This window comes from Lepidochelys kempii, chromosome 11, assembly GCF_965140265.1.
Source record: "Lepidochelys kempii isolate rLepKem1 chromosome 11, rLepKem1.hap2, whole genome shotgun sequence".
NCBI lineage: Eukaryota > Metazoa > Chordata > Testudines > Cheloniidae > Lepidochelys > Lepidochelys kempii.
Genome location: NC_133266.1, coordinates 84,449 through 98,709, shown reverse-complemented (window position 1 = coordinate 98,709; position 14,261 = coordinate 84,449). Strand labels below are relative to the sequence as shown.

At 42.2% G+C, this 14,261-nt stretch overlaps 1 protein-coding gene across 1 annotated transcript in view; it reads left to right on the top strand.

The window, feature by feature from the left end:
- LOC140895349 (unconventional myosin-X-like) overlaps positions 1-14,261 on the top strand; it is a 275,404-nt gene that overhangs the window by 197,927 nt on the left and 63,216 nt on the right. Inside the window, exons 26-30 of the mRNA XM_073304794.1 lie at positions 2,328-2,451; positions 9,974-10,217; positions 11,788-11,883; positions 13,254-13,347; positions 13,992-14,047. Coding sequence (XP_073160895.1) covers positions 2,328-2,451; positions 9,974-10,217; positions 11,788-11,883; positions 13,254-13,347; positions 13,992-14,047 — 614 coding nt within the window. The remainder of the gene's footprint in view (positions 1-2,327; positions 2,452-9,973; positions 10,218-11,787; positions 11,884-13,253; positions 13,348-13,991; positions 14,048-14,261) is intronic.

Below are 14,261 nucleotides of genomic sequence, written 5' to 3'. Positions count from 1 at the left end.
TCCCTACCACCTCAGAGCACTGGTCTGGCTTGTCCATTGTCTCATCGCTAGCGATGGCCAATCTGTGATGCTTAAGAGGAAGGCAAAACAAAACACCCCAACCCCACCAAAACTAAAAACCACACCTCACAACAACAAAACACATCTAGCCAACTGTGCGTCAGATCGTTTCCTTCTTATTTCTCCCAGGTCCTTCTGTGTCCTACCTATCCACAGGACCTTTTTTCACAGTCCCTTTCCTGGGCTGAGTGTTCTCTACCCCAGATCTCCCCCGTAGAGGTCTGCAGGTCTCCACCTCCAGAGCAGATCTTGCTTTATATATAGTCCCTATTCTAGTCACATTGCTCCTCTGTCATGTGATGTGGGAATATACCTCCCATCAATCCCTCTGGAGCCCATATCTCTCAGAATTATCTTGTCTTAAGTGCTGAGCTCCAATAAAAGGCATGCTAGCAGTACCTTCCCTTAAAGGGGGATCACATGCTCTGTTATAACCAGGATATCCTTAAAATTACTTTCTTCTGTTTTTGCCCTTCTTTAATACTAACCTGGCACCCAAGTTTCTAAACTGCCTGAGATTTCCCCTCAGTATTGCCGCCTTCCAGTTTCCTTATCCCTCAGCCTCCTCCTGCTTTCAACACTACCAAATTTGGGTTCTGGCAGCACTGCATACCTGGTTAGAAAGTTGCACAGTACTCCATGAATTTGTCATTGATGTCCATCAGTTTTAGGAGAGATGTAATGTTAGAAGTATTACATCTTCCCACCACACCTGAGTAGCAGCAGCAGCTGCTCAAGCTTCTAGGACCTTGGTTCCTTCTGGTGACCCTGCTAGTTCACCGTATGTTGCATTTTTCCAGTAGTGCTCAACAGAGCCAGTCTTCTGGTGCAGCTGCTGGGCAGAAGCTTTAATCTGGACTCCACTCGCCCTCCATGCTGCAGTTTTAGAGCAAGAGTGAAGATACACTAGGTCAGAGCTAGTGATCCTAAACTTGAAGCAGTGTGCCAAGCAGATCCCCACCTATCCCTAGGCCTGGGGGTTGGGGGCATGAAGATCCCAGCTCAATTCCCCCTCCCAAGGGCGTGGGAGCAAAGATCCCAGTAGCTATCTTCTGGCTTGATGGGGCAGGGTGGTGCTTGCCCCCACCAGCCTGAGGGCCTTCTAGAGCCCAGGAGACCAGCAGGAGCCGGGCAACAGCAGCAGATGTAGGGGCCCACGAAGAGGCGAAGGTGCAGCAATAACGGATTTTGAATGCAGTGAGGGAGAGGGAATGAGAGGGGAAAGGGTGAGAATGAAGATCAGGGAGAGTGAATGGCAATGGCAGAGAAGAAGAGAGGAGTGAATAGAGAGCGCGTGCAATTTGTGGGGGGATGAAGGGGCTGCCTTCATCAGTATTAAACTCAACATCTGGTCAGAGTGAACATTTTTCAAAACAGAGCAATTAGGATTTGAAAGTGTGTAGCACTTTATTCTGGCTGAGATTCCACTTGTAGCCAATTCGACCATAGACTTGAACAAACAGTGACCTGTTATGTCTCAGTGGCTGTCCAATGATTGTACAGATCCCTGTGTACTAACAAGCTACTGCCTTTGAAATTGTCTATGCACAGACAATTGGTTGAAAGTTATGTCTATGCACAGACCCACAGCAAATACGCCGCCTCGGACTCTCACACTCTTACCAGGATGGGGACAGAACGTCAGAAATTGAGGCAGCCCTCTTTGTTGTGGGCATATCGTTGTAGTTCTGAGGACAATTCCCAAAGAAAGCAGAAAGACTTACAGTAGCCAATCAGTGTGCTGGGAAAGAGGCTAAATAGCATATTTTAATATTCTGTGTTTTTGGCCTTAGAGTTCATTTAGCCCAGGATATGCTTATTACTTGATAATCAGGAAGCAATTATAGAAATTTAGGAACTGCCATACTGGTATCCTGTCTCTGACAGCAGCCAGTATGAGAGGCTTTGGAGGAAGGAGCAAGGAATCCTGCAATTGTCAGTTATGGAAGAACCTTCCTAAAGGGAAAATATCTTTCTAATCCTACTAAGTAAATTTTCGATTATGTCCAGAAGCAGGAGGGTTTATCACTTTAGGTAACTGGAGGCAGCTCCCTTTCTGTTTAATAACTCATTACTAGCTGAGTATGTTGGCTTTAGGAACTAGTGGGTGAGGTGTCAAGCCCCTATTTTAGTTGTTTGCTTTGTGTAAAAGGGACATATGGGAGCATCTGACTCAAGTTTTACATCTAGTTATGTGGCTGCTGGATCCTTGTTCTGTACCCATCTGCCCTAGACTTAGAGAAGTTGATCTTTTCCTTTTTTTCTAGTTTCTGGACAGTGAGGAGGAAGCGGATGTTTATATAGACACAGACGAAGAATTCTGCAATGGCCGGGTCACAATCTTCAATGGCTCAGGACCACCCTATTTTCACAGTTATCTCTATATGAAGGGTAAGTGACTGTAGTCTATACCATGAAAGCATTGAGAGTATCTTGTTCTTCCAGCTTCTTCTCCCTTCCTTTCTCCATACATTTTTCCTGTTTATTTCTCTACTTACATTTTTTCTGTCTCTTTATCCAAGCCAGCAAAGAAAAAATGGGAAATCTCTGCAGAAGAAAGATTTAGAAGGGATTAGAGTGGATATCCCTGTTAGTGAAACCCTTTTATACACACCAGTTTAGGGTGCCCATTGAGGTGTTTGCAGTTCAGATGAGTAAAACTAAACTACAGCATTGGGGAGATAAAACAGCACAAAATATTGGGTGGAATATGTAAAGACTGGATAGTCTCTAGGATGCTTGCATGACCACAGAGGAGGTAATGCCAGGGAGGAAGAAGGATTTCAGGTTGCAGGGAGATAGCACCAGGTAGAGACCCTTCGGAAAAGCAAGTTCACACCCATGCTGCTTCCCCCTGCCAGAACATAGGCACTAAATCCCTGTTACTCAGAATTTAAGTGGCCTTAATTTGGTTTAGTTTAATTCACTTCCAAAGTGAATTGAGTGGAACCAAATTACGGTCACTTTAATTTTGAATGAATGTGGTCCCACAGGGGTTTAATGCAGTTTAACTAATTAATTTCAAATTCACACCTTCAGTTAATTCAGATTAATTTTCCTGGATGTCACTGTGTAGATGAGCCCTAAAACAATGGCCAGAACCAGCTGCTTCAGAGGAAGGTGCAAGAAACCCCCAAGTGGATAGTTATGGAATAACATGCCTAGAAGGGAAGGTTTTTTTCTAATCCTCTCAATTAGTGAATGCTTTATATCTTGAAACTGGAGGATTAATGACTCTTCTACATTTGTAGTCCTTTCTATTGTAATTTTGGATGTTGCCATGATTGATAAAAATTCACAATCTTTGAGGCTGGGACTTTCAAGGGAGCCTAAGGGAGATAGGGACATAACTTCCGACTGGAATTGCAAATAACTTCCAGTTGGCATTGTGTGCCTATTTCCCTAAGGCAGCTTTGAGAATTTCTCCCTTATTGAATTCCACCAAGGTGTTGGTCTCAACAGTATCTAGTGGCAGTCAGATGCACAGGTAACATCCATTGTGTTAAAAGTATTTCCTTTTTTCTGTTTTAAATTTGCTGCCTTTCAGTTTCATTGACTCTCCCCTTATTCTGATTTACTTCCACTATACCTTTTTATTATAGAGAGAGCTGATAGTAATAGAAATACAATAAAGACCAGTGCAAAGTAGTATGCTTAGGAAGGAAAAACCAGATGAATGAGTACAAAATGGGAAATAACTGGCCAGGCAGCAGTACAGCAGAAAAGGACTGGGAGGTTATAGTGGCTCACAAGTTGAATATGAGTGAATAGTATGAAAAGGGCAAATGTTGCTCTGGAATGTATTAACAGGAGTGGTGAAAGTAAGACAAGGAAGGTAATTGTTCCACTTGGCATTAGTGAAGCCTCAGCTAGAGTACTGTGTTCAGTTTTGGACACCACACTTTAAAGATGTGAACAATTGGAGAGGGAGCAACAAAAATAAGAGTTGTAGAAACGTGACCTATGAGGAAAGGTTAAAAGAATTGGGCATGTTTAATTTAGAGAACATAACACTGAGGGGGAACATGGTAACAGTCTTCAAATATGTAAAAGATTGTTATAAAGAGGATCAGTTCTGTTTGCTGAGGGTAGGACAAGAAGTAATTGGCTTAGCTTGCAGCAAGGGAGATTTAGTCTGGCTATTAGGAAAATCTTTCTAACTGTAAGAATACAGGAACAGGTTACCTAGGGAGGCTGTGGAATCCACATCCTTGGAGGTTTTTAACATGTTAGACAAATACCTGTCAGGGTGGCCTAGGTATACTTAATCCTGCCTGAGTGTGGGGGGATGAATTTCTATGATTCTATTTTTCTTTATTTGAGTTAGCTAACAATTTCCATTATAAAAGATATTTGTAAATTTTTGTGAGAGGTCTAACACCACCATTGTTTGCATCAGGGCCTTGAAATTTGGCAGAGAAAGCCTCAGGATCAGAGAAATGCTTTTTTCTTGTCCAGTGAAATTCCGGTGTGGTTTGACCAAGATATAAACTTATTTGAAAACTTCAATTTTTTCAACATGGTTAACAGTGGATGATGCCCTGGTGTTCTGTACTGGAATTGGTGGTGTTTAATATGTTTACTCATGAATCTAAAATGGGGTGAACCGTCAATCTACACAAGATGCAGCACTGTTTATGTTAGTCAGAAGTACAGAAGACTGTGAGAAACATCAGAGGTCCTACCCAAGTGAGGTAAATCTACAACACATTGGCAGATGAAATTTAGTGATAATAAATGCAAGGTAATGCATGGGAATAATTTTAGCTACTCATGGGCATTGCTGGGTTCAATATTAACTGTCAGAGACAGAAAAGAGACTTGGACATCATTATAAACAGTCCAACAAAAACTTCTGTTTAATTTTGAGGTGAAGAATAATACTGATTATAAATCACCCAGGATGCTGGCATCTAAAATACTTGGTAACATTTTTAATGCTGATGCAGAAAAGGCAGAAGTGTTCTAAAATAAGTCCATACTAGAAAGAAACAGGATGATTAAGTAGTTTCCAGTCCATTAGTAATGGACAAAGTTAAATAGCATCTACTGTGGACAAACATTTTTAAATCAGCAGGCCTGGATAACTTTCACCCAGAAGTCTTAAAAGAACTGGCCAAAGAGCTCCCTGGTCCATTGATGTTAATTTTTAATAAATCTTGGAAGACCAAGGGGAGAGTGCTAATGTTGTGCCAATAGTCAAAAAAGGCAAGCAGGATGACCTGAGTAACTATAGGCAGGTAGACTGACATTAATCTTGGGCAAAATAATGGAAAAGCTGGTATGGAATTCAATTAATAAAGAATGGGAATATAGTTAATTGTTAGTCAAAACATATATGTTGAATGTATTAATGGGTATTGTGTGCATTGTCTAAAGATAAAGCAGTATAATACAAAAAAGAGACATACATACCCTTTTCATAGCTTGTTCACCTTATACGGAAAGTGTCCTTCTAAGATACGCATTTCAGCTAGTAGTATTTATAGTATGATTTTAGAAGTTACAAAACTCTTTGCACATCACTTAAAGTTTACGTTTAACCCACTTCCTTGTGCCAGTTTTGTCCTTCATACCTTGTTACTTTCCCATAGCCATTTTGAATCCTACATTCTCAGTGTTGGTACTTGGGCACGTTTCCTATTCTCTAATGCCAGAGCTGACTGCAGCTTTGCACGGTGTTGTGGGAAGCCTGACGTGGGTGAATTATAGGAAGAGCATAATACTGGCAGTTTCCATAACTGCCCAACAGGAAACATGTCAAAGTGCGGTTAGGGAGTATTATCATGGTTAGTAACACTGGGAATCTCTTGAAATTTGATCTCTTGAATGTTTTTAAGACCAAACTGCATGTGAAGTCAAACAATTGGCTGCATCCTTGAGTCAATATAATACTAATCACACGTGTTTGGGGAAGACAGGTATTGTTAAGCGAACCTGATTTCGTTCACTGATGAGGTTAGAAGTTTGGTTCATAAAGGAACTTTGTAGATGTAGATTTACACCCTGGCTTGCCACACACTAAGGGTACGTCTATACTGCAGTTAGACACCTGTGGTTGGCCTGTGCCAACTAACTCAGGATTGTGGGGCGCAGGCTAAGGGCCTGTTGAACTGCAGTGTAGGTGTTCACACTCGGGCTGCAGCCTGAGCTCTGGGACCTTCCCAACTTGCAGGGCCCTAGAGCCCAGGCTCCAGCCCAAGCCTGAATGTCTACACAGCAGTTAAACAGCCCCTTAGCTCAAGCCCCATGAGCCAGAGTCAGCTGGCTGGACCCAGCTTTTAACTGCACTGTAGACATACTCTAAGTGGTCATGTGGATCTTGTGACCATGCACTAAAAGTTCCATAGTGCTTTTTGAAACAGGCATATATCAAAACACACTATGAAACTTACAGAGTCCACATGGTCCCTTACTGCATGGCAAGCTGGTGAGGTGTACATTTACACCCTGACGTGTTGTGCACTGAGTCTCTGTGGGGACAAGCCCTTAGACTTTTGTAAGGTGTTTGAGTGAGTACCACCCAACTTTCTGATTAAAAAATTGGCACTATGTACTGTCAATAGAGCACAAGTTAAATGGATTAAGAACTGGCTAACAAAGTAGTTGTCAATAGGAAATCCTTGTCGGGTGAGGTTCTGTAGGGATTGGCCCAATGCTATTCAGCATTTTTTATCAATGATCTGAAAGTAAATCTAAAATCACTGCTGATAAAATTTGCAGAAAGCACAAAGATTGGTGGAATATGAATAATGATGTCGGGCAGTCATACACAAGCAATCTGGATCACTTGGTAAACTGGGCCCATTGAAACAAAATACATTTTAGTGCAGCCAAATTCAAAGCTGTACATCTACAAACAAGGAATGCAGGCCATACCTACAGAATGAGGCCTGTATCCTGGAAACCAGTGACTCTGAAACAGATTCATGGATAGTAGTGGACAAGTGACACAACATGAGCACCCACTGCAATGCTGTGGCAAAAACGGCAAATATTCTCTTTGGGTGTATAAACTGAGGAGAAAGAGTAAGGAGGTGATTTCATCTCTGTATGTGGCATTGATGAGACAGTACTGGAACACTGCATACAGTTCTGGTGTGTGCTTTTTAAAAAGGACATTGAAAAAATGGACATGGTGCAGAAAAGAACCAAAAAAATGATTTGAGGATGAGAGAAAATGCCTTACAATGAGATATTTGAAGAGCTCAATCTGTTTCACTTATCAAAAAGGAAGATTGAGAAGTGACTAGATTATAGTGTAAAAAGTCTCTTCACAGGGCAAAAATACTGGATACTAAAGGGCTTTCTAATCTTGTGAGGAAAGACATGACAAGAACCAGTGGCTGGAAACTGAATCCAGACAAATTTAAATTAGAAATTAGACACACCATTTTAACATTGAAGGTGATTAACCATTGGAACAAACTACCAAGGGAAGTGGTGGATTCTCCATTTCTTGATGTCTTCAGATCCAGACAGGATGCCTTTCTGGGAAGATGCTTTAATCCAGGGGTTCTCAAACTTCATTGCACCATGACCCCCTTCTGACAACAAAAATTACTACCTGACCCCAGGAGTTGGGGCCAAAACCAAAACCCGAGCCCCACCACGCTTGGCCGGGGGGACCAAAGCTGAAGCCTAAGGGCTTCAGCCCCAGGCGGGGGGCCTGTAGCCTGAGCCCAGCCACCCAGGGCTGAAGTCCTCAGGCTTTGGTTTCAGCCCCAAGCGGTGGGGCTCGGGCTTTGGCCCTGGGTAGTGGGGCTTAGGCTCTGGCTTCATCCCCAGACCCCAGCAAGTCTAACGCCAGCCTTGGCAACCCCACTAAAATGGGGTCACGACCCACTTCGGGGTCACAACCCACAGTGTGAGAACTGCTGCTTTAATGTAATGTAATTTATTAGCTTAATATAGAGGTAACTGGGTGAAATTTAATGTCCTGTGACATATAGGATGTCAAACTAGATAATCTAATGGTCCTTTCTGGCCTTTAACTCTCTGAATCAATTAATACTGTGATCTTGTGTGTTGTCTCTAACTCAGAAATGATATAGCAGAAATAGAAGGGGTCCACAGATAAATAAAGAAAATAATTAGAGTAACAGAGAGATTTTCAGATAAAGAGAGACAGGAAAGATTGGGAATGTTCAGTTTAGAAAAGAGACTATGCAGAATCCCACAGCTACAGGACTATTTATATTAGTAAACAACAGGAGATGGTTGTTATCTGAGTGAGTGGTGAGGATACCTATGGAAGCACTCTTTTCTCCCTATAAGGTGTGGGGAGCTCCTTCCCAATGTGGTGCTTCGGGGTGGATACTGGAGCCACTGGGTGAGTCCAGGGACAGTAACTGGCAGGAGCTCAGCTGAGTTCTGTCTCCCCCTCCCATCCTTGATAGGCTTTGTGTATCAGGGGTTCCCAGTGCAGTGGGTATTGCTGCCAACTGGTGTTCCGTGGAGGCTGTGATGTCCTATGGGTCCCTCTCTCTGGTCTGGTCAGAACATCTTTCAGGATCAGGATGAGAAAGGCTCAACAGAGTAACAGTGGATTCTGGGGTCCCCAGGAGATGGCGATGCTGACAGCCTTGGTGGTGAAGCTTGCTCCTTCTGGTCCACCCATCTCCCAGGCAGCAGTTGTTGCCAGACAGCCCAATTCTCCCCACAAAGTCTTTTATTTAAGGATTCCAAAAGGGGAGTGATGGGCTAATCTCTTCATTATTTTCTTAATCAATTAGGCCTAATTTCCAAGTTGATACACCAATTTTGGATTCATTGATTTCCAGTCCCACACTCCTTTTGTTTACAGACCTATTAACACAATCCTTGAGTTATATCAGTAGGCCTTTTTGTTTGGATTAATTTAGTTATTCTGCCTCCCTTTTGCACCTTTTCCCACTGACATTTCTTGATATAGGTTATTGTGATATTTTATGGATTTTCACTCACTTGTCATAGTTGAGCTTACAATTGTAATAAATGGGTCTACACATTCTCCCTAAGATATCCTTAGTGGCCCCCATGCTGATGGAGGACTGCCATGGCAGAACCTAGGTAGTTCTCTGCTTGGCATTTACTGCTGTGTTACAGTCCTTCTGCATTACCTGAGTGGCCCAAAGATGATGTAACTCCGCTTCAGAATGTGGCCCAAAGTCTTTAAATTCAGATTGAGTATTTCTTTCTAAAGGACATGCCTGTAGCTCAGTCACAAGGTTTTGTGCTCATTGTAGGATATGGTGGCAGTGTAAACAACAGAGCAAGAGCATAGTGTGGTGAACATCCATCTGTTTTGCAAATTTGGGAAAGCAGCGTGTGCACTCTGGAACAGAAATACGAAGGAGTGAAGGAGGAACTGTTTGTACTGCATGCATGGGGAGGAGTTGTCATTGTTGGTGCTGGTCTTCACTTCGCAGGAATTCCTGAATCAGTGATGGGAGGAACCTCAGAAGGTGCCAAGGTTTGGATTACATAAAGTCCTTCTTCAGCCATCTTTAAAATGAACATTTTGTGAACTTTGTTCTTTTTTTCTAGCTTTTCAGGGTTTCCTGGTTTCAAGCAGGCCACAGAAACTTCAGGATGCACCTTTGTAACAGCATCTTGGCACTTCAGACAAACTGCAAATTAAAAAATGAGAAGCAAGTGAGAATTTCTACAAATTCTACAAGAAAACAAAAGCAGAGTGCACTTTTCACTTCTCAGAAACTGTTCATGTTTGGTTCAACCTCTGATTCTGTTCTTTCTTTGGCCAAACCCTAATCCCAGCCATGTTTCTATTCCAGTCCTCAATTCCTTCTATGTGTGGCCAGGCACGGATCTGAAATGGTGCCCAGATGTCTAATTGAGACACAAGGATTAGACTAGGGAGATGCGTGATGCTGCAGGTTTGATAATGTCTTGTGCTCTTTCCTTTCTGCAGGGGGTTTGATGAACCCATGGAGACGGCGATGGTGTGTTCTGAAGAATGAGGCCTTCATGTGGTTCAGAACTAAGCAAGAGGCCCTGAAGTCAGGCTGGCTCTATAAAAAAGGAGGCGGCATGTCAACTCTGTCTCGCCGTAACTGGAAGCGCCGCTGGTTTGCTCTTCGAGAATCTAAGTTGATGTACTTTGAGAATGACAGTGAGGAAAAACTGAAGGGGACAATAGACATAAGAAGGGCAAAGTGAGTGAGAAGAATGAACCCAATAGAACTCCAACATTCTCTGTCCATATCGCTAGTAATAAGGGCTGTTGCACTAGCCTAGAAATATTGTATAGGGTTAGAGGAATCTGAGGGTAGAGAAGGAAAATCCTGTTGAATCATCCAGTCAGTCTCTGCGGGAGTAGGATTGCTCCCTATTTTCAAGTTCCTTGTCCAGTGTAGGGAGCAGCTTCAGACTCCAGCTGAGGCTGCATAGTAGCCACTGACAGAGGTTGTCCAGGAGAGGCACTAATTCAGCACATCACCCATGTGCTCTGCCCCACCCCTGACTCCATCTGCCTCAGCGCTATTCCAGACAACTCCAGGGTTCCTAGTGGAGTTTGATTGTGGGTGAGTTATATTGCTGTGCCTTCCCCTAACCTGTGGGCACATTTTTGGCTGCTAGAGCCAGGCATCCTGTCTTTCACTGGTAGAACCCAGAGATTGAATCAGACCCTCATACTGTCTCCACCTAGAGTACCAAGATATAGTGCTGTCAAACTATTTTAAAAATTAATCACGTAATAAAAAAAAATCACAATTAATTGCAAATTTAATCATACTGTTAAACAATAATAGAATACTATTTATTTAAATATTTTTGGCTGTTTTCTACATTTTCTAATATATAGATTTCACTTACAAGACAGAATAAAAAGTGTACAGTGCTCACTTTATATTTTTATTACAGTATTTGCACTGTAAAAAAGATAAAAGAAATGGTATTTTTAACTCAGCTCATACAAGTACTGTAGTGCAATCTCTATCGTGAAAGTGCAACTTAAAAATGTAGAAATGTTTTTTCTTACGTAACTGCACTAAAAAATAAAACAAAGTAAAACTTTAGAGCCTACAAGTCCACTCAGTCCTACTTTTGTTCAGCCAATTGCTAAGACAAACATGTTTGTTTACATTTATGGAAGATAATGCTGCCCAATTCTTATTTACAATGTCACCTGAAAGTGAGACAGGCGATAGGGGATGGATCTTGTGAGAACAGGCATTTGCATGGCACTGTAGTAGCCAGCATTGCAAGGTATTTACATCCAAATATCAAAAAATATTTAAATAAATGGTATTCTATTATTGTTTAACAATGCAATTAAAACTGTGATTAATCATGAATAATTTTTTTGAGTTAATTTGTTTTGAGTTAATCACTTGAGTTAACTGAGACTGACAGCCCTTCCAAGAAACAAAACGAATGAGCAGTCATGGCGGGTGTAACTAACTCCACCTGTCCACCTCCCCGTTTTATTTTCTGGCAACTCAAATCTCTGTTTGCTGATGGGTTTAAAGAAAGTATTAAATTGGTATGCGTGCCTTCTGCTGTTGTACAGTTTAGCTGTACAGCCATTTTAAGGAGGATTCAGAAATTCTTGCTATTGACCAGTGAAATTCCTGTGTTTCAACAAAAGTGTTGACATGCCAGACACCATTCATTTATTTTCTACAGTGAATGGTACAGCATGAAAAATCAGTCATACGGAGTAAATGTGATGCTTATGGAAGTTTTTCAGCTTGCTGGGTCTCACCGTTCACTGTGTTACAGGGAGATTGTGGATATTCATGAGAAGGAGAATGCTCTGGATATTGTGACAGAGGACAGAATTTACCACGTTGTAGCAGAGTCACCAGAAGATGCCAGGTACAAGAGGGAATTTATTATCCATCTTCATTCATTACTGGGTTACTCCCATGCTGCTCCTGCAATGAATCTCAACTCTTCCCTGGAAAGTCCATTAACTTTCCTCTGCTGGGATGAGAAGGGATTTGTTTCTGAGCTTCATTACATACTTCTCTAACAACAAATATCATCTGTGGACTCCCCATCCCCAGAAATGAGATGGAAATTTAGTCTGTGTTCATGTAGTCATGGAACTTCCTTTCTTCTGCCCATTGTTCCACCACTGCTCTCTTTCTTGAGAGTATACATTACCTTTTGCTTCTATAATATGGCCTAAGTTAAGCATGACTTTTTGATAAGAACAGGTTTTTTTTCATGCAACACTTATTATAACTGGAATGTCTATTAGCTGATTTATTTATTAAATAAAATCCAAGGTGAACAATACCAGCCATTCATGGTTTCTGTAAATGACTGAGGCAACCTGCGAGGGAATTTGTTTTATCCAGGGGTCGGAGTGAAAGTTGTAATTTATCAGAGTCTTCAGAGTCATCTGATAAAACTTCAGCAATGTAAACCCAGAGAATGACTGGGCCTGGCCTGAATCCTGGCCTGATGGCAGAAATAAGTATTAAATGTCAGCCCCTGGCCTCACCATAGCAGCATCCATTCCGAGGAAGAGGAAAGCACCTGCAATAGAAAGGGCAAATCATTGTCATTTTAGAGCTTCTGTTAGTGACCTCTCTACAAAACCCAAATGCTTCTTAGCTGAAGTTAGAGTAGGATGGGCTCTCTGCTGGTTCTCCAGGACTGAGTCAGTGTCAAGACTTGTGTCTGGAACAAGAATCCTTGTCACAGCCAAGTAACTTCATATCCTTCCTTTTCCATTAAATCATAAAACTGACCAGTTGGAAACAGTCTGATTTTAGGGTTTATATGCAGGTCAGATAAGGGAGCTAGTCCAAGAAGGTTTCTGGGAGTTGAGGCAGGTCAGAAGTCTTTTCTGGAATTAATCCCAACCTGTCTTGCCTTCCCATTGCTGAAACCTCTCCCAAGTCCACTGACAGGTGTGCATCATATAACCCATTTCTGGTTCCTCATACGGGCAATATGGAGATGGACTGTATAGGAGCAGCTTCCAAGGGATTGGTGAGGCCAGGTATCTAGGAGCATATGTAGATATTCCAGGGATAAATGGACAGTTGGGAAAAAGTTGTGCTTCCATCAGGATCAGAGGGCTGAGGCACTTTTGGAGTGTTATAGGAAAGAAGTGAGTGAAATAATTCTTCCATCGGATGGTGGGTTTCTGTTTCATTCTCAATCTTCTGATCATCTTCTGGAATCTAGTTTCACTGCATAAATCCTAATCTTGGTTTTGTTCTGATTGTCAGTGGTTGGTTTAATGTCCTGAGCCGAGTGCACAGTGCCACAGCCCAACAGCTGAGGGAAATGCAAGATGAACAGGCAAATCCGAAGAATGCCGTGGTGAGTTACTAGTCGACCAGGTTCCTGGCAAGTTGGATGTTTAGAGCCATTATTGTTAAGTCAATCTTGCGCAGGTATTTCCAACTCAGCATTGACGTAGTTCCTGAACAGTGTAAGTAAGCTATGCACAGTTCCATGGGCAGAACAGTTAATGATTTACAGACGGGCAGGCTTCAAAACTGGTTTAAGAAGGGGCAGAGCAGGGATGAATCGTTCAGAGACAAGGAATCTCTGGCAGTTTGAGTGGGGCAAAGTAGGTTGCATCATTGATGATGGTCCTGGTTGGTTTGGGGAGGCCATACAGGGTTTGGAGTACAATAAATACAGGGGGAGGAGATTTGTATGAAGAGAATACCAATATATTTTGTTTGTTCTGAGACTGGGAGGTGGAGATGCAGTTTTCCCAGAGCTTCATAATGCTGACTGACCATCACAGCTCCTATGTGGAGTTCTGCATCACCTTTCTGTCTGCAGAACATAGAAGTCTGTCTCATATCCCACTTCCTCTCTCTCATTGACTCACTTGTATTAAAGCTGATGGAATTTAGAAGCAAAGCTTTGGTTCTTGATTTTTATGAGGAAGGAAAATGTTTCTGCTTTAGGATGTACATTGTTGATAAATGTCTGTCTCTCCCCCTATGAAGGGAACCCTGGATGTGGGGCTCATCGACTCTGTCTGTGCCTCAGACAATCCTGACAGGTAGGAATAAGCTTCATTGTAACTACATCATTGCCTTTTGGATTGGTAGCTCTTTGGGGTAGGGCCTGGCTTCATTTTGTTTTTGCACATGGATGAGCACATAATCAGAACCAAACTTGTTTTAGATAATAAGTTTGCCCCGTGGGGTAGCTCAGCCTCCTGCTTTATGCTACTTCAGTCTATACATTGTTCCAATGTGGTTTCCTTCATAGCC